General features: G+C 31.7%; 1 protein-coding gene across 5 annotated transcripts in view; it reads left to right on the forward strand.

The window, feature by feature from the left end:
• Positions 1-21,908, forward strand: part of RIMS2 (regulating synaptic membrane exocytosis 2) — a 583,562-nt gene that overhangs the window by 337,053 nt on the left and 224,601 nt on the right. For all 5 annotated transcript variants that reach the window (XM_007465316.1, XM_007465315.1, XM_007465318.1 and 2 more), the window contains 3 exons: positions 17,262-17,330; positions 19,551-19,707; positions 21,315-21,431. In XM_007465316.1, the coding sequence (XP_007465378.1) occupies positions 17,262-17,330; positions 19,551-19,707; positions 21,315-21,431 (343 nt within the window). The remainder of the gene's footprint in view (positions 1-17,261; positions 17,331-19,550; positions 19,708-21,314; positions 21,432-21,908) is intronic.

Genomic DNA, 21,908 nt, shown 5'->3' on the forward strand with positions numbered 1-21,908 from the left:
AAAAAAAAAAAAAAAAAAAAAGAGTTGTATGACTTGAGGTAGGTCATCTCTCTCTGTTTCACTTTCCTCATTTAGGAAATGGAAATAATAGTACCTACATCACAGAGTGGTTCTAAGAGTTAATCTCTGGAATGTAAACTGATGTTATTATTGTTGTTGTCATTATTATTATTATCAGTGTTTGCATTTTACTCTGAATTATGCACAGTCCTAACTCTAAAACAGATCAATCCAGAGAATCTTAAAGGAAACTCAGAAATGTTTTCCACATTGAAAAGTGGCATTGTTCGTTTGATGCTCCTACAGCTCAAATTTATTTGTTTTTTTCTGATGAATCTTATTGAAAGGTGAAGGGGGTGCTTTTTGCTTTGGAAAGTATTCATGGGATAATTTTATCTTCATGGAGCCATCATGTTTCAGGTTTAGCAACATTTTTGTCAAGTAATGGAGAACTGATTGAGATTAACCAAATTTCAGAAGTGTAAATTTATAAGCATGAATGCCATGTCATCATGGCATCAATCATGGAAAGGATACTTGGCCATATAACAAATAACTCTTGTCTAAATGGATCACACCCTTTCTGCTGAATAGAGGGCTAAATTACACATCAGAAGGCTGTTTGTTGAATAGAGAATTAGAGCAAAGCATTGGTCTTATGGGATAGTTAGTCATAGGAAAGTGTAGAGAATTATCTTCACTTCTTTTGAAAATAATGTCTCTAATGACTGGAATTTTATTTCTATTAGATACAGTCTCTTACCCTTGGAGGGCATTAATTTAACATTAATTTTACATCGCTCACTTTTTTCAGCTTCCCCACAGAGTAAACACCTACCCACCCTTATTTGCAGTTGCCATTACAACATCCTTTGTTGTATCTACATTACCATGAAATTTATGTGGACTAAATTCAGAGTGTCTGCTCTTTCTGGCCACTGTAATCTATTCAGTACATTGTCTCTAAATCACAATGTGGGATGATGGGTTACTACATGAAGTTTACTAGTATAATTCATTTTCTGCTAATTCTTATAGTTTAGGTTTATAGGCTATTATTGCTAGCTACTATTGCCCTTTCTTATAGGATTGGCCTCTTCTCTATTTACTCCAGTTGTTTTTGCAATAAGGAGTAGGTTTGATGATTCTCATTATCTGAAACTCTTAAATCTACCGATAATTTTCATTATTTTTTTCTGCCCTAGCTAAGAATACTGTATGTGAGGAACAACAAAAAATAGAGTACTTTCTAGTTAGTTGTATAAATCATGGATTTTCATGCAATTAGTTTAATTTAATCAATTTTGCAGATTTTAATATTTTCCATCCTCACAATGGCTCTTCTGTTAATTAATCATTAATAATATTAAATTTACCCCTGGGTAATATAATAGCTCCATGTTGTACTCTGTGATCTTGCCACTATCAACTAACCTCTAGTAAAATTAATTTTCAATATTTGAATATATGACTGAATTTGGTGCTTTATACCTACAATGTCATAATTTATTAGCAATATGTAGGCATAAAGATAGATAAGAATGATATGATAAAAGAAGATTAGGAAATAACACTCAAGAATAGTCAGAAAGTTAAAGACAGTACCATTGGCTAAGTATTGATATATATTGCTCATCAATGACAAGTTCAAGTTAGGGTATTAATAAGTAACTACATGAATTATTGTAAAGTTTTATTGATGACAAGAACCTCCTTTAGGGTTTTTCTCCATGGAAAGGTCTATATGAAATTTATTTACAAGTATGTTTAAACTGTCAAAGATCATATATGGAACATATATGTATAAACAGTTAACCATCAAAAATGTATAGTAACCCCTTATTTATTCCCTACATTCACATAATGTTTTGGCAATTCAATCTCTGAGGCTTATGAATAACATTCTGAGTCTATGAACTTATTAAATATACATGGACATTTACTGTTATTCAGAATAAATAAATGGTAATGTTGGTGTTGGGAGTCTGTTCTTCCCATGACGATTTCCTATTTTAAATTTGTAGATTCAAATGATTCAAAGCAATACTTCATTAAACAGATATTAGTAACTTATTTACTAACATATAAGGAAATATACAAAAACCATTCTAAAAATAATTGTTTCATATTTTGTAGTTAGTTTAAATATTCTGAAAAAATTCTTTTCTAGATGGAGTCCAGACAACTTTGATTATAAACTTTAAATGATTTCCCAAGTAAAGATATTGGTAAAAGTATTTGAAATAGATGACCTCTTATACCAGTATTCCTGCATGTGGAAAAATAAGAAGGTTGTATGTATTAAAAAATCTAGTAATGATCACATGCTCATTGTTCAAAAGTTTGAAAAAAATTAGGCTATGAGAAATCAAAATTTTGATGATGAGGAATTAACATTTCCTCCAACAATTTTTCTTCAGGCTGCTCTTGCCCACTCCCTTCACAGACATTGTTGTTTTGACATTACCAAAGGATGGGAAGAGCAGTGCATATTTCAAAGAGTGATTGATTAAGCATTTTTGAAAATATATGCAATACTAAAGCTATGAGTTCAAATAATTAAAATGTATCAATAGAGAAGTGAGGTTGGCAAAATATCTCACATATTCACATAATTTTATTTTTGATTCATTGATGAGAAACTTTATGCATTACTTTGAAACTGAAACTTAAAAAGATTGTTCTGAAAAGTGTATTTTGATATTTACATTTTTATTGTTGTATCCTTTACTGTTATTCAGTTAAAGTTGTATAGTGTCTTTTTTTTTTTATTGGAGTATAATTGCTTTACAATGGTGTGTTAGTTTCTGCTTTATGACAAAGTGAATCAGTTATACATATACATATGTTCCCATATCTCTTCCCTCTTGCGTCTCCCTCCCTCCCCCCCTCCCTATCCCACCCCTCCAGGCGGTCACAGAGCACCGAGCTGATCTCCCTGTGCTATGCGGCTGCTTCCCACTAGCTATCTTCCTTACATTTGGTAGTGTATATATGTCCATGCCTCTCTCTCGCTTTGTCACAGCTTACCCTTCCCCCTCCACATATCCTCAAGTCCATTCTCTAGTAAGTCTGTCTTTATTCCTGTCTTACCCCTAGGTTCTTCATGACATTTTTTTTTCTTAAATTCCATATATATGTGTTAGCATACGGTATTTGTCTTTCTCTTTCTGACTTACTTCACTCTGTATGACAGACTCTAGGTCCATCCACGTCATTACAAATAGCTCAATTTCGTTTCTTTTTATGGCTGAGTAATATTCCATTGTATATATGTGCCACATCTTCTTTATCCATTCATCTGATGATGGACACTTAGGTTGTTTCCATCTCCGGGCTATTGTAAATAGAGCTGCAATGAACATTTTGGTACATGACTCTTTTTGAATTATGGTTTTCTCAGGGTATAGTGTATAGTGTCTTAAGGCAAAAACCTTCCTTTACAAATATGTTTATTCCTTGATATCTTTTTTTATTAACTATTTTTATTAATTATTAATTTTTACATTATTTTCTCTGTTTTTGAAATGCAGTTTATCACTTCAACATGTAAGCAATAAGAAAAAATAATTGTAAAAAATTTTTTAAGTCTTTAAAATGTGTGTTATCATTTCAACAAGGAAACAATGTAAACAACAATCATTACTTTTACATTCTTCTTTCTTACTAAGTCTTTAAACTGCAATGTTTTCATTTCAACAAGGAAAATGCAATCTGTTTTCATTTCAACAAGGAAACACTATACACAAAATACTAATTATTTTTTCCATTCTTTTCTGTTATCAGATCATTGACATTTTCTATGTTACCATTTCAACATATAAACAGTAGGAACAACCTATTAATTAACTTTATTTTCTCTCAATTAGTCTTTGGAATGCAATGTTTTTTCACATTGACATGTAAACATATAAACACGTAATTATTATAACATTTTTCTTACTAAGTCTTTGAAATACAATGCTATCATTTTAACACGTAAGGATATAAAGAATTTAATGTACATTCTTTTATCTTTACTGTTTTTGATATGCAGTATGTTATCATTTCAACATGTAAACAATACATGTAAATTATCAATTAGTTATTCTACATCCTTTCTTTCTTACTAACTCTTGGATACACAGTGTGCATTCAACACCTAGGGTACATCACATTTGAGAGTAGCCAAATTTCTAGAGTTCAGAAGCCACATATGGTTAGTGTGCACCATACTGAGCAATGCAACTCTAGTGGAAGGGCAGAGGGAGCAAATACATATGCAACAATGTGTATCATGAAGGAAATATACATGGTACCTTAAGCAAAAGCAGCAGCAGAATAAATCTACTTAAATGGGGAAGTAAGAGAAAACCTATCTGAAGAGGTAACATTTAAGCCATGACCTGAGGCCTGAGCAGCCACCCAACAGCATAAAAAGGCCAATATCATTTAAGCAGACTATGTAAGGGGAAAAAGTGAAAAAAATACTGTGTTATGGGGGAATAAATAATTTCCCAAGTCTTCTAAGAAAAAGTAGAGAGACTGATAAATCACAGGAATGTCTACACTCTGAGTGAGATCAGGAACTTTATCTTTCTTAGCACCTGGAAAAGTACCTAAATCATAACAGATACTTGGTGAATGTGTGTGGAATAAGGAATAACTGAGCCAGGGGTCTGAGACCTGGGAAATCAGGCAGCAATATGCTGATGAAGATACCAGTAGATAGTGGGCATAGTTTGTTTCCTTTTAGTTGCATACGGTTTCTCATAAGCCACCTGAGGTAATCAGAAATACAAGAAGTTTGCAGGTCCCTAGAAGGTAAAATTATTCAACTACCACCTCTAGGAAGAGTTTCAGTTGATCTGACTTGTGTCAAGTGCCCATAAATGGATAAGTGAACCAATCAGTGTGGATAAGGAAATGATGTACCATGACTGGGTCAGCTTACGTCACATACCCAACACTGTGGTTAGTAACCAGAATATGTAGAGGGCAGTAGGCAAGAGATCCAGCGGACCTTTCAAATTCCCCCATTTCCTTTTGAAAGTTCCTCTTTTATAGAGATCAGTTTACATATCCAGTGTTCCTAACCCCAGTTTCCTAGAACGGTAGAACTTATATGTGTCTCTACAAACTTGGGTTTGTGAACGCTTTCATGGCCACACATCAGTGTTGAAACACCTCCCTGTACTGTGGAAATCACTCTGAACGAGTGGCCCATTTCATGTCGTTCCGCTGTGCCCCGTGCAGCATCACCTCCAACTGAGCCTGAACTTCAGCAAGTTTCTGTCGGTCCAAACTGTCATTCCATTCCTCGTAGCAATGGACAGGGACAGGATAAATCACATACTTCAGCTTCATCAAGGATGTCAAGTGCTGCAGAAGGCTCTTGAGCACAGGCATTGTAATGAGATTGAAGGCAAAGCTAAGGACATGGAGGTAGGTACAGTGGCTCAGGGCTGGGAGGACGGCAGAGAGAGTAGACTCAGTTATCATACAATTGTTTATCTCCAGATGTTGCAGGGTGCTTGAGACCTTCTCCAGCAGAGTCTGGAAGGGCTCATAAACTTCTGAGAAGATGTGGTTGTTACTGAGACTCAATACCCTTAGGTGGGTGGCCTGAGAGCTCTGGGACAGGACAGTGACATCTCTGTTAGAAAGGCAACAGTAAGGTAGATACAGTGACTCCAACTGAGGTGGCACAACTCATTGCTTTAGTATCATCTTATGCTCACCAGAGAAGGCAGCGTTGAACAATGGAACAAAGAGGTCTCTTGGGATTTCGTCCAGGGCATGGATAGCTGCAGGCTTATTATTCAGCAGACTCTTTGCAGCAAGCTCAAGGAGGGTGACTGTGGTCTTTTGGTCCATCTTCAAAAACCTGATTGGAACGAGCTGGAAAAAACTTGAGCTGTCCAAGACCCCTGCAGTAGGAGCAGGTTCCTCCCTCTCTGGAGCTCGCAGCGGACAAGCCTCAGTGTTGCCGGCACTGGCTCCTTGATATCTTATTAACAATTCTCATCACAATTTGAACCATAATGATCCAATCAGAGTTTTCTTTAATTTGATCCTTCATTTTTTTTCTCTCATATTAACCAGATTCATCTCTTTGACATCTCAAATATTAATTCTTTACTTGGAGAAGTATAATATATCACCCCTTTCACTTTTTAAAATAGAAAACATTGTATCTACTATACTTTTATCACCCTCATGACCACAAGTCTTCAAAGAAAAATGAATGGAAACAACTCATTGAGATTAAACTAAAATGATACTATTGAAAGGTGTAAGATAAAAGAGACATGATTTCATAATTAAAGTTTCTCAGGATTTTAACTATTTTGGGGGATTTGGGGCCAATATTTCTTTCAGTTCCTCTACCCAGTTGTCTCACCTCTATCCTTCTTGGATGGCAGTTACATGTATAAAGACCTATTGACATTTTTCCACAGGTTATTGAGTCTGTGTTGTTTTTTATTTTAATCATTTTTTCTCTCTTCCTCAGTTTTGATATTTTTATTTACTTGTCTTCAAGTTGACTGATAGTTTTTTCTACAGTGTCCAATTTTCTGCTAAAACCATACTGTGAACTGTCTTATTAAATATACTGTATTTTTCATTTCAAGCTTTATATTTGGTTTTCTTAGAAGTTTCTATATCCTTTCTGAAATTCCCCTTGTTCTATTGTATGTGTGTATGTATATACAAACAAATATGTGTAGGTATATGTAGATATATTAAAGAATTTATAGGATTAGATTATATCTATGCATACATAGATATAAATATATATGTGTATAAATGTAATACAATAATAATATATATTTATATCCATATATATAATCCTGTAAATTCTTTAATATATCTATAGTTTATTTTAAAGTCTGCTAATACCAACATCTTAGTCTTCTGTGGGCTTACTAAAATTTCTCTTTTTTCCTTTGATTAGGGGTCACATTCTGTATGTTTTATATATCTACTAATGTTTTTGTGTACTGGACATTGTGTTTAATACATTTTAGAGACTCTGGATTTTGAAGAATTACTGCATGTCATTTTAGCAGACATGCTAAACCAATGAAAGATGTGTTAAGTTTTTATTTTCATTCTATTTTCGTTCTTTGCATCGTTCTAAGGTATAGTCCTTAGTCTAGATTGTGGTTCTTATGTCTAAGTTTTGAACTGTAGGCAAAGTTCAAGATATTGGCCAAAACCTATAATTAATGGGATTTAATCTCCAACCTCTGTATCCTGTACATCAGGAAGTTGCTGAAATTTTCTTGCAGTTCTTTTAGTCTTTCAGCTGTGGCTTTCTGCTGAGTTTCTTCTTGTTTTTCTCTCTGCAATTTGTAATTTAGGTAAGGATTGTGGGGACCACTGAGTGTAAATTTTGGGTCTCCTCCTTATCTGACTCCCCCTTTCCAGGATTTCCCCTACAATTCTATCTGCTCTCACAACTCTGAATTCTGACCTTTGGCTTAGCCTTGTAAGACTGAGGTTTTTTCCTGAGCAGTAATTCCTCTGCAGTGAACCAAATTGGGAAGGCCCTTAGGGGAAAACTGGTTAAATAGGTGCTTTTCTTATTTCAAAGGTCATATTACCAATTTCTGCCTGAATTTGTTTGTTCTCTGGTATCTTTAAACAGTTTTTTTATTAAAATCTATTTCCAGGATTTAGAATTATTACTGGCAGGAGAGTCAGTCCGATATAAGCTATTCTATCATTCTCAGAGGCAGAACTCTACATTTTTAAGTAAACTTTTTACAGAAGTATAGAATTCATATAGAAACACGTATAAATCGTAAATATTCTCATGGGTAAATTTTGACCAAGTAACCATACCATGTAACTAGCACCCACATCAAGAAATAAAACATCACCAGCATCCTTCCAGCCTCTCTCCTGCTCTCTTGCTCTCTTCCAGTAATTATTCCCCCTGTCAAGATAACAAACACCATAGAATATTTTCGCTTATTTTTAACTTCATATAAATGGAATACACACACATATATGAATTTTGTAGAAATGAGATTACACAATATATTTCTCTTTTACATGTGACTTTTTTCTTACCACTGTTTTGTAAGATTTATCAGTATTGTTGCATATAATTGAAATTTATTTTCATTGCCATATATAGTTTCTTTCTATAAATATACACCAATATATCCTGTTTTTAGGTTGGTTATGAAAGCTATTTGTCTAAGTAATTTCTTATGAATTGATCAGAGGTAATAACTATACAAAGGGGCTGCTTATCTTGGCTTTAAAGTCTGATTTAAAGTCTGATTTTTTGGAATTAAATTATTTAATTAATTTTTTTAAATCTACAGTTGATTGACAGTTTGCTTTCAGATTTTGGCCATTCCTAAAAGTGCTTATGTTAATATTCTTATACATGCCTTTTGGTAATCATATGTGTTCATTTTTGCTATGGATATACCTTGTAATAGAATAGATAGGTAATAGGCCATACATATATTCAATTACAGTATATATTGTCAAAGTTTTCCCAAACTGTCCAGATTTATACTTCCTACAGCAGTGAATGAGGGTTTGAGTTTTCTTATATCTTACTTTATATTTGGTATTTTTAGTTGTTTTCACCCACCCATTCAAGTGGGTGTGCAGTATTACCTGATTGTGGCTTTAATTTACATTTCTCTAATAACCTTTTCTTAGGTTAACTGGCCATTTAGATATCCCCCTTTATGAAGAGCCTAGTCAGATGTCTTGCCCATTTTTCTTTGGGGTTCTTTATTGATTTATGAGTGTTTTCTAAAGTATAGATTTGAATTAGTTATAGGATATATGTATTGAAAATGTATTCTACTCCATGGCTGGCCTTTTCACTCTTTAATGGGATCTTTTGATCAATAAAAGTTTTAAATGTTAATGTATTTTAGTTTTCAATTTTTTCTTCAAGGTTAGTGCTCTTTTTGGCATGATCTATATAAAAAAATATTTTCTTTGAGATCATAATGATATGTTCCTATGCTTTCTTCTAGAATAGTGCTTTGCTCTTCTCATTAAATCTGCAGTTCATCTGGAATTAATTTTTTATTTTGTGTGAGGTAGAGATCAAAACTCATTCTTAATCCCATGGATCGATGCTGGTATACAGAAATAAAATTTATTATTATTTATTATTAAGAGACTCCTAATAACTTTTCCATATATTATTTTGAATTTTGATTTAACAATATATGTCATTTGCGAATAACGACAATTTTTTTCTTTCTTTCAAATTGTTATAGCTTGCTTTTTTTTTTTTTTCTTAATGCTTTGGCTAGGTCCTATAATAAAATACTGTGTGGAAGTGACATTGTTGAGTAAAAGTTGGCATCTATGTTTGGTTCCCCTTTCCTTGTGAAAAGCTTTAAATATTTCCCCATTATATTTTGATATTTTTTGTAAGATTTTTGTGCTACTTTGTGAGATTCAGGAAGTTCTATTTTATTCCTAGTTTGACGAAAATTTTTAATCATGAATGGATTTGAGTTGTGTTAGTTTTTTTCTGTACACATGGATATAACCATATGATATTTCTCTTTTATTCTACTAATGTAGTAAATTGTATTGATTTTAAATGTTAAAGTTATCTTGCACTCCTTTAATAAGCCCAGCTATCTCATGATGCATTATCATTTTATGTATCTCTGGATTCAATTTGTTAATATGTATAGAAATTTTGCAACTGTATTCATGAGAGATAGAGTGAGGGAGAAGGATTGTCTTTTCTTTTTTTCTTTTTGTAACATCTTATTTGCTTTTGTTATCAGTGTTATGCTGCTGTGCTCATAAAAGTATTAGGAAATTTTACTTCTTTTTTATTTGATGTCTTTTATTTTCTTTTTTTGTAATATCCTTGTCAAGCTTTGACTTCAGTGTTTTTCTGGCCTCATAAAGTGTTTGGAAGTATATCCTCATTTTCTGTTGTTTGACAGAATATGTACATTATTGGTATTCTTTTTTCTGTACATGGTTAGAAGTATTCACCATGTATGTTTCCAGGGTTGGCAGTTTCTCTGTGTGTAGGTGTTAAATTCCAATTCCAATTCCAATTTCTCTACTAGATTTAGAACTATTCAAAATTTTATGTTTTCTGTGTCAGCTTTGTTAAGTTGGATTTTTCTTGGAATTTGAATATTTCTCCAATTTTTAAAAAATTTATTTGCACTAAGTTGTTTATAATAGCATCTTATCCATTTAATGTCTATTGAATGTGTAGTCATGTCCTCTTTTCCTTTATATTGGTAATTTGTTCCTTCTCCTTTTTTTGTTCTTGGTCAGACTTGCTGGTGAGCTATCGATTTTACTAGTCTTTCAAACAGTGAACTTTTTGTTTTGTTTACTTCTAGGCTGTATGTTTGTTTTCTTTTCCATTAATTTTTCTTCTTATTCTTGTTATTTCTCTCCTTTCCTTTCTTTAAGTTTAATTTGTTTGTTTCTCCTCATTTCAGAAGGATACATAGATAACTTTTAATGTGGTGTGATAATGTTATTGTACTTTCATTTACCTGTGGACTATTTAGGAGTGTATTGTTAAATTTCCAAACTGGGGATTTTTAAAATATCGATATTGAGCATAATTGCCCTCTTGTCAGAGTACATACTTTAAATAATTGAAATCTGTACAATTAGTTGTTTGCTTTATGGTGCTACATGTAATCAATTTTGGTAAATGTTTTTGAAAAGAATGTTTATTTTGTCACCGTGTGGTTCATGTTCAACATATATCAAGTTGATCAGGTTTATTAACTTTGTTTTTCAAATTTTCTGGGTTGTTTTTCCTGATTTTTCATCTGAATACTCCATCAGTTATTGAGAGAGGTATGTTAAAATCTCCATGTGTGATTGTGGACTTTTCTTCTTTTAAATTTGTCACTGTTTGCTTTATATATTTTGAAGTTATGTTATTAGGTACATACATACAAATCCAGAATTGTTATATATTTTTCCTAATAGACTGATAATTTTGTCATTACATAGTGTCTATCTAGGAATACTTCTTCCTTAAGACCTGCTTTGTTTGATGTTTGCTGCAGCTTCTTTTTTTGTTGTTGTTACTTGTTTTTGTATGGTATATCTTTCTCAATCCTTTTATCTTCCACCTCTTTGTGTCCTTATATTTAAGATTTGTCTATTGAAAACAATGTAGAGTTTCTCTTCTTAAATCCATTCTGATAAGATTTATCTTTTATTGGGATAATTTTACATTTATATTTAATGTAATTTCTTATAAATTTTGCTTAATATTTTACACATCATTTATTTTTGGTTTGTCTTTTTTTCTCCTTTCTTGCTTTCTTTTGAAATCTACATTATTTTAATGACATCAACAAATATTTAGTTGCCTGTTATGTTTATTGTGCTTGATATTGTGATTGGTCCAAAGATTCATTATACTTAGGTAGCAAGCAAAACCCTTATTTACAAACATGCATATGAAATACAATTTAAAAAAAATTATATTTAATCTGACTCTTAGGTACCCATTTTCCTAGTCAAATATCTGTCTTATTCCTTCTCTTTACCTATTCCCAACACTCAACAGAGGTTCTAGAAAACCTCTAAAAAAACCCTAGGCTTAGAAAACTAAAAAAGGACAACGTTCAGGAAAGACCCACTAATTTTTATTCCTTATTGAGCTTCACTGATATGTCCTAGTGTGCAATGGTTACTTGAAGCCAGGTCTACCCATGGCAATTTTTATGAATGCTGGTTGCTGTGGTACTTAGCATCCCGCCTTCCCAGGTGCATCATGTAGCTACTATCCTGGAATCCTAAAATATCACTGGACTCTGGAGACGTCCTAGAGCCTGGATTCCTATTATTTACAAGGCTCTTTAACCATTGTCTTCTTACAGATTCTGCCAAGTCTTGTCCTTTAGCAGGGTAAAGAATAAGTAGAATTTCAGTAAATAGAGGTGAGAGAAGTAAACAGTAAGTTTGGAAGGGTAAAGACAAATGTCTATCTTGCTTATAAATGAAAATTCATGTATTTTGGAATTGGAGGAAGTTAAATGTAGTAGATATTAGGGACAGCAGCAAACTGCAATGAAAAAAATTAGGGGGAAATGGCTTTCCTCTATTTGTCTATTTATTATTAAAATGTCTGCAATAAAAATGTAAGCTTTAATTAATATCTTGAAATATTTTAGCAACTAACCTATTCCTTACTTGAAAACTTTATATATTGTGATTTTTAAAATAGTGAACAGGAATTTTAACTTTAGAAAGACGAAAGAACTATATCCTTGACAGAAAACACTCATATTCACTCTCTAAGGTCATTTTAAAATATTAGGTACTTTAAACTATTTGTGGAGAAAGAGCTACAGTTTGAAAACTTTAGTGTCTTTAATTCTATATTGATTATAGTGATGCCCTTTTTACAGTTTTAATAGTATAATCCTTTGATTTGTTTTTTGTAGATGCCCTTTATCAGTTTGAGGAAGTTTCCTTCTCAGTAGTTTGCTGATACATTTTATCATGAATGGGGGTTAAACTTTTTCACATGATTTTTTTACGCCTATTAAAATAATTTTAAACTTGCATGTATAAATGAAATAACTTCAATAAGCATTAAATTACAACTAGAGAGAAAAATCAACAAATGTACCACCATTAAAGAAGAGTCTAATATAATTCTCTCTCAATCATTTATTGGTCAAGCAAACAAAAATTTAGGGACAATAGAAGAGAAACCACAGAATTAACAAATTTAATCTCATGGTCAAAGAACTCTGAACCTAACATTTGATGAATTCATATTCATCTGTTATGTCCATGAAACACTTGTAAGAATTATTAATGTACTATTCAATAATTCATTTTTTGACAAATTTCAAAGAATTGTTGTGCTGTAGGCTATTTTCTTCAACTAGAGTGTTACTATGTAATTTTTATTAAAAAGAGATAAATTATACCCATACATTTGATAAATTTTAAAAATAAACTTGTACTCTAAAGAACATTTTTTTCAAGATCTATTATCTCTGCAACTGTCATGGATTATTCAGTTAATAGTGTCTTAAATTTAATGAAGTATGGTAAATATCTTATAGGCCCAAGAAGAAAATACCTAGAACTGAACTTTAATGAATATACTACGTACAAATATTTGTGTAATGCAAAGAAGTACTTGGGGGGAGAATGTTTATGTTAACAAAGCGTTTGAAGGTTGAAAATTATGATGTACTCATTCAGTTTTTTAGGAAAAGAATAATGAAATAAATTAAAAATAGAAGGAAAGAAATCCTAACAATAAGAGCAAAAACCTAAATAAAACAAGAAACAAATTTCTAGTTAGGATTATGGAGCCCAAAATTTAATCCTTTAAGTGAATTACAAAATAAACCTGTAGTGGGCTTCCCTTGTGGCACAGTGGTTGAGAGTACGCCTGCCGATGAAGGGGACACGGGTTCGTGCCCCGGTCCGGGAAGATCCCACATGCCGCGGAGCGGCTGAGCCCATGAGCCATGGCCGCTGAGCCTGCGCGTCCGGAGCCTGTGCTCCGCAACGGGAGAGGTCCGCGTACCAAAAATAAAAAAACGTGCAGTGAAGAAATAAAAAGAAGGTACGGTTAGTATTCAAATGGATGTATAATTGATATATCAGAAAATAGATTATAAAATAAAATTTAAACATTGTAGCAAGCACTTTGAAAACTTACACAAAGTGAACAAATTCCTGTAAAATATATAATTTACTAAACCTTGAATTAATAAGTCATTCTACATATACCAAAAAGTGGAATTAGCAATTTAAAATATACCCACAAAGGAAACACCAGGCCATGGTAATTTTCTAGATTAATTCTCTCAAAATTTCAAAGAACAGATTTTTTTTTTTTTAATCTACACAAATTCTCCCAGAGAATAAAAAAGGACTAATTCTCAATATTTAGTTGGGCTAGTGTAACCTTGCTTCTAAACCAAAAGGTTAGTACAGGAAGGAAACAGGCCAGAATGAATTGTAAATAAAAATTGAAAATCCTTTATGAAATATCACTGAACTTATAAGAGACCTTCCTCAATCTGACAGAATGTAAATTCAGCAGATATCACTTTAAATGTATAAATATTAGAAAAATTCTATTTAAAATCAGAATTTAGAAAGAACTGTAAACTTTCTCTGTTTCTTTCCAGTATTAGGCTTACTAGCATAGAAAGACAGGAAAAAGAAAGAAAAAAGGCATTAGGACTGGCAAGTAAATTGTCTCCACAGAAAAATTCCAATTAAACCATAATAAATTTATTAGAAGTAAAGAAAAAAAGAGACTTTAACAAGATGGTTGATTAACATTATTTTACAATAAAATTGCATTTCTGTTTATGAGCAATTAGGTTAGAAAACATAATTTTAACAGTATTCCTAATAGCAATAGAAATGATAAGATACAAAGGATAAATCCAACAAATGTGGAAAATTTGAGTGACCGAAGTTAAAAATTTCATAGAGAGATCTTAAAGAAAACTTAAATGAAGAGAATGCCATGTTCATGGTTAGTAAAACAATGCTGTAAAATATGCCATTTCTCCCTGAATTGATGTATTGATTCAATGCATTTCAAATCAAAATCCCTATAGGATGTTTTTTGTGCAGTTTGATAATCTGAATCTAAAATTTAAATGGAAGAGCAAAGGAGAAATATCAAATATATGAATAATTAGGTAAAGGATTTGCTTTTCAATATATAACATTGTAATAACAAAGACAGTGAGTTACTGGTTTATAGATAGACAGCCTGTACAAGGAAAAAAAAGTAGAGCACCAAACAAATCCTAGCAGATAGAATACATTTATTTATAACAGAAGTGACATTGCAGATCATTGTGGAAAGATAGAATGATTAAATAAACAATGCTGAGATACGTGTTATCCATATAGAAAGTGAAGTTGCATCCATATCTCATGCCGTACAGAAACTTAGTTCAAGATGGATAGGATATAAATGCACAGAGCAAAAATTTCAAACTTTCAGAAGAAAATAAGGGTATCTCTGTGCTTGTATACAAGCTCAGGAAATTTCTTAAAGAAATTTTAAAATTTCTTCTCTTTTTTTTTTTTTTTTTTTTTTTTTTGCGATATGCGTGCCTCTCACTGTTGTGGCCTCTCCCGTTGCGGAGCACAGGCTCCGGACGCACAGGCTCAGCGGCCATGGCTCACGGGCCCAGCCGCTCTGCGGCATGTGGGATCTTCCCGGACTGGGGCATGCCCCGAACCCATGTCCCCTGCATCAGCAGGCAGACTCTCAACCACTGCACCACCAGGGAAGCCCCTAAAATTTCTTCTCTTTAAGAGATTGATCCATTCAGTGACACTAAACTTAAGTACTTGATTTCATCAGAATGTGACAAGATCCACATAGAACATAACTGCAATATATTTAACCTCTATAGGATTAATATCAAAATAGGTCAAGACTTCCATCAGGAAAGTAATCAAGATTCTGAAAGGAAGTAACATTTACAAACCACATATATACCTCACCTCCCACTCTCACCCACACCTCACACACAAGACGGTTCATAAAGGCTGATAAAATGAACTTCATCTTTTGCTGGTGTCATTCTTATTTTACATTAAAGGCAGATCTGATCCTTGACCAATATGAAAAGCATGTAATCTTTATGCTCTGTACTGTACCTGGCACATTAAACTAATCATTGCTTTGTCCTTGATCATTTACAAGGTGAAATCTTGTTACAAGCTGAGCAATTCTTCTTGTCTCTCCTCAATAGCCTCATCTGTGTTATCCCTCCTTTCTCCCAAGTTCATTTAGAATGTATGTCCTAATTCTATACATCCTTTTGTGAGCATTCTGTTGGGATGTTGTCAGGTAATGTAGTTTCCATATTAACTGGTGCTATAAGAGCCTCAGATTCAATTGGGTCCAAAACTTTATGACATATGGATTTGGAAGGAAAATATTAGTGAGTACACTCAGTGGGACAAAATGACCAAAAAAGATAGGTATTACCTAAACATTAAAAGGAGAAAAAAAAACAAGAACTGCAGTTCCTGGCAAAAAAGAAAGACTCTCCCTCTCCCAAGAAAGCAGGGATTACAACAAAATATAGAGAGAGTATTTCTAAGGGGAGGTTGCAAATGTTGGAGGGCATTCTTAGAACGTTTTAATTATTGCTATTTTATGCAACATGAGCTTTCAGTGTTTTATAAACCTTACAGGAAAGTATTTATTTTCTGATAACAGAGTTTAGTCTATGTAATGAGTAATGAATTATGTAAGTAGACGGACAAAACAAGTTCTCTTTTGAAATAGCAGCACTGTCTTCATTTATCATTAAATATTTTCTGATACCAAAGAAGGGAAAAATGCTTTAAATAAAAGATTCTCTTATGTAAGGTGTGCCTATTCCTGAGATACATGTAGGAGAAAAGATAGATTAAAAAACAAATTATAACATGTTTATTTATATATGTGATATATGTCATCATTAAGTGTGAAGACAGTCTGCTTTAGCCATCAAAGCTCTACTTAATTCAATTTAATGTTATTTTTGCCATAGCATGATTAACCTTTTAAAGTTTTGTTATAGATTTGTGTTGTAAGGAAAACAGACACAGGGCTCTTGAATTATAGTAATTATTATTGTTCTGTCTTACGTTGTTGCTTAGAAAACATAACACAGTTCACAATGTGTAAGTCAGTTTGTGGATGACTTATTTCTCGTATTTTTCTCAGAGCAACAGAAAACAACTAAAGTAATAGTAAGGGAAGGACATTTAAGATGTCTTAAATTATGCTTCCTCTCCATGAGTGTGAAAAATAAAGATTAAAGAATTGGGTATATTTAATTCATTAGTCATGCATATTAGAAAAAGACACATGAATGTCTTTGAATATAACATTGTTTGTATTTTGAAGTTTACTAGATTTAAATGCCTTTGTCTAAAAGCATCTAAAACTGACCTGATTGAGCTATTTTTGACTCGACTTTTTGTCCAATAGATTTTATCAATCAGCATCAAATCACTAACATGTATTATTTAATATTTAATATTATTTCAGGCTTTAATCCTTTTAGGAACTTTATCTTATACATTTCAAAAATAATACCCTCACATAATGAAATATATGTAAAAACAGGTGTTTGTGAAGTCAAAATGACTTTTCTTCTCTCTCTCTTATTTTTATTCTCAAATATTCCATTCAAAATCCTTTCATTTGTTTTTCAGGTTGGTGAGGGGTTTTTTCCTTAAATGATCAGCAATTTTAATTATTGCTATTGTTTGCTTCATAGGGTCTAAGAGAATAAGTGATAGTGAAGTCTCTGACTATGACTGCGATGATGGAATTGGTGTAGTATCAGGTAAGAATTTCAGAATTATTTTATAGTGATAATAAGGAAGTGTGACTCATCATTATTTACCAGTAAATATGTAAATAGATAGATAAATATAATGAGGTACAAAGGACTTGCCTCTTTATGCCCCCTCCCCCGAAACAGCCTATGGCTGTTTAAACTGAATAATTCTAGTTGCTGGAATACCTGTACCAGTTCTTAGATTGAATATTCTATTGAAAGATGTCTCATAAGTAATACCAATTTTCTATTTTTAAACTACTAAGTAATAAGGATTTCACTATAAATTTGAGAAGTTATATAACTGAAACTTCTTTATACTTCACTAACAGTGTGAAAAAAATCTTTTTAATATCACTAACATACCCAAGTATGTCAAATACTTGAATCCACTTTTTTGACATTTTTTTCATTGTTGTTATGTGGATTAGTATCAGGTGCAGCTACATTTTGAAATTATGGTATTGTGGTTTAAAATATTGCCTCATTTATGGTTAGAAATTTATCTGATGATTTAATATTTTAGGTAAGTAGCTATTTTTTAATAAATTCTGGCAAAATTTTTATATATATTATACTCAAAATATTATAAAAATGTTTGATTCTCTTCTTCTTGAAGGTTAATTAGCTCAGCAAATTTCATAAGCATAACCAATATTATCATGAACAAAATATGTTTTATTGTATGTAAGACATGCTTCAGTTGCATCAGTGACTGATAGTTTTTGTTGGACAGTTTTTGATAGAATATGAGTCAGTTTGCATGCTACCAGTGTACTACTTTTAAAAAACCCAATGACTATCTTTTAGTCTTTTTTTTTTTGCACTAAGGGTTAACAGTATATTAATTCACTAAGACTGCAAAAATATTTTTCGTGTTTTATGGTTTGTGAATTAAACCTTAATAAAGTCATATTTCTCATGATCTCTTGCTTGGAGAGCATTAGCAGTTTTCTCCTGCTTGTGTTCTAGTCCTTTAATTGACTTTTCAACTTCTTCTCTTTATTAAATATCTAGCCACATCAGATTTTTTTCACCCAAAATATTTTCTTTCAGGTCATTAAAGCTCTTTATCTTGATGCCATTTTTGGCATATCTCAATTCTTTTATTTTCTACTTCCAGGATGACCAAAAAATGATCATGTTATTATGTTTCCATTCTGTTAAAGGAACTGTATCTTTTGAAAAAAAACTTTTCAGGAATCATTCATTATTTTGGTTAATACTCTCTGGAAAAATTTTTGTTGTTACAGAATAGTATTTCACAAACCTACACAATTCAAAGTGTTTACCCTGGGTTCATTACTTTTTACTACCATGAAACATCATGGTTTCTTGTCTCAATGTTGTTATTAATTTTTTTACTATATAGTGAATCATTTAATAATCCATTGAGGAAAAAAGACTGCTGTAGTATCCTATATGTTGCTACTTTGAAATCCAGTGTAATTTTTGAGACATGTTTTTTTCATCATATACCACATTTTAATAATGCATTTGAAAGATAACATTTCAAAAACTACAGTACCATGGTCCTGATTTTGATGTTTATAAAAAGGATTTGGAGATAACTTCAAATACTTGGAATATATCAGAATTTACATATTTACTTCAAATGGTATTCAGAGTGCTTTATTTTATTGTTTATTTCTTAAAGAAATAACTATAGAGTATAGAAATTAGAAACTTTTTGTCAAGGTAATCATTTTATTTATTTAATTTTTTTAAATAGATCTTTATTGGAGTATAATTGCTTCACAATACTGTGTTAGTTTCTGTTGTACAACAAAGTGAATCAGCCATATGCATACATATATCCCCATATCCCCTCCCACTTTTTTTTTTTTAACATCTTTATTGGAGCCTCCCTCCTTTATAATTGTTGAGAACTATTTGAAGCTCTTCTAGATCAATGAAGAGATGAAAATGTTTTTAGAATAAACTTGAATCTTTTACTGAAGATTATTAACTGTGTAAAAAAGTTTTACTCTACCTAGCATAGGGCCTTGGACATAGTAGCTCTCTAAATATTTGAATATTTGCCTTTCCTTTTCAATTTAAGTGTTTATAAAATATTATTGTATCTTAGTGTTATGCTTTATTCATTATGCTTTACATTTAGTATATTCAGAGCTTTTCAACTTCACTAACATTTTATGTTTTTTCAGTGAAATACAAAAGATATTAGTGTATAGATAACTATAATCTTAATATTTCCACCTTTAGATTATCGACACAATGGTCGAGATCTTCAAAGCTCAACACTGTCAGTTCCAGAACAAGTAATGTCATCAAACTATTGTTCACCATCAGGGTCTCCTCACCGAGTAGATGTTATAGGAAGGACTAGATCTTGGTCACCCAGTGTCCCTCCTCCACAGAGGTAAGACAGCATAACACTTTATTTGTAAGATGATATTATAGGCCTATTTATCATAAAATATTATTGGAAATTTTCAAAGATAATAAATTATTGTAGAAAAAAGTTACTTAGGGAAAAACATACTTGCTATCAATAGCCTATATAATGAGAGTAAGATGAAATATGGGCTACTTTGTAACTTTAGATGACCTATATATAATTTTATAGTTATAAAGAAGATCCAACTTCCAGTCTCATGTATATTGAGCAGATATAGTTAGACCCAACTAATTATACTCTTGAATGATATTGATAATTTAAGAAATTGGAAAAAAAAACATTTGATGGAGCTATACAATTAAGAACAATCATGAGAAGACTAAAAAGGAATGCATGGGCAGTGGGAAGAATTGCTTGGAAAATCTGCAACTCCAGCTCTTATGCTTAGTGGAAAACTCTGATCAATCCAGTTAAGTACAGAAAGGCTTAATGGAGTAAGAACCATGGAAATAATGTGTTTCCTAACAGGAAATATGTGCATAATTTCACATTTTATATATTTGCAATGTTTAAGGAAATTTGAACTCTTAGAATGACAGCCTTGTAACACTTATTTTAAATGAGTAATTGAGTTAGTTTTAGGCATTTAGACTTAGAATTTTAAATTGTAATCTTAATTTTATACATGGTATTGGATTATTTAAGAGAAAAGGTTTATTATATTTATAAATTTAACAACTTATAATGATATTAAGGACTTTAAAAGTGTTAATTTAGACAATTAATTGAAGAGAAAATCTAATATATTAAGTTAACAAACATAGTTTAAAATGTTTGAAGATGTTGAATTAACTAAATTTGTAAATGGGACTAAAATTATTAAAAGTCTTCTGAAAAGTAATTGTTTAAATGTGGTAGGTAGAGTAATAAGATTTGTAATCTGAAATTTAAAGTGCAAGAGAGAAAGAGATTTTGAATTTGTAGCTTTAACAAATTGTCCTTCCTTGTTAAAAAAAAAAGAAAAGAATACTTGACTTTTACCAGGGAAAAAATATTTGAACATGCCAATAGAAAATTGGCATGGGTTTTAGATTAGATTCACCTACACATAATAGAAAGCCCGTAATAACAGGAGCTTATGTAAAAGGTTTATTCCGTCATGAAAAAGAAGTATATAAGTAGACAATCCAGGCCAAGAATGGCAGCTTAAAAAAACAGTCATTAATCAATTCTAAAGACATCAGTTTCGATTTTAAAAGAAATAGCAATTAATATCCCTAAAATAAGATCCACCAATATATTGTCTATAAGCAACATGCTGAACTCATTTTCTCCATACAAATCTATTTCTCCTCCTGTGTTACATATATCGTTATCACTACTATACACCTGGGAGTAATCCATTCATAGTTTTTATAATCCTTATCTCCATCCTCATTGATATTAGCTTTTATGTTATACCTCTGTTATAGCAGCAATCTCCTATTAGTTAAAACAAAACAAAAACCTTGGACTTGACATTACAGTGATTTTTGTCTTTTTCTACTATCTTTATTAATAAACTTTGTTTCTTAGTATAATATGTGAGTATGGTCTATTAAGATATTTAATGGATCTTGCTATTTCAGTCGGAATGTGGAACAGGGACTTCGAGGGACACGCTCTACTACAGGACATTATAATACAATTAGCCGAATGGATAGACATCGTGTCATGGATAACCATTATTCTCCAGATAGAGACAGGTAAATATGATCAAATACTATTAGAGCTTATTATAATTGCTGCCTTCAGGAAGAAGGTATTACCATAAAATATTTTCATCCTGAACTTGGGTATTTCTTATCTTAGTTTCTAAAACCATATGCTTCCTTTACAATACCTACATTGATTCTTGTGATTGTCACATCATTAAAAAAAATTAAAGAAACAAAAATAACCTTTTGTTTGGTAAGAAAAAAAATTCATTTTGCTCTTTCAATTTTGGTACTTTGTTAAATCAAACCAGTTAAGTTAATGAATTTGCACATGAGGTTATAATGATAATCATAAGGAAAACAAGATGTTTTATTATTTTTACCTTATCATAACCAAATTATCATATAGAAAAATGATTTCATGAGACAACAGATTTAAAGTCTTTTACATTCATCAGGGATATAAGTGTGACTTTTTTTATATAAAAGTGTTAAGACAAGTTTGGTTTGTTTAGGAAACAGGCA

The sequence above is a fragment of the Lipotes vexillifer genome, unplaced genomic scaffold (assembly GCF_000442215.2).
Source record: "Lipotes vexillifer unplaced genomic scaffold, Lipotes_vexillifer_v1.1 scaffold1586, whole genome shotgun sequence".
Lineage (NCBI taxonomy): Eukaryota > Metazoa > Chordata > Mammalia > Artiodactyla > Lipotidae > Lipotes > Lipotes vexillifer.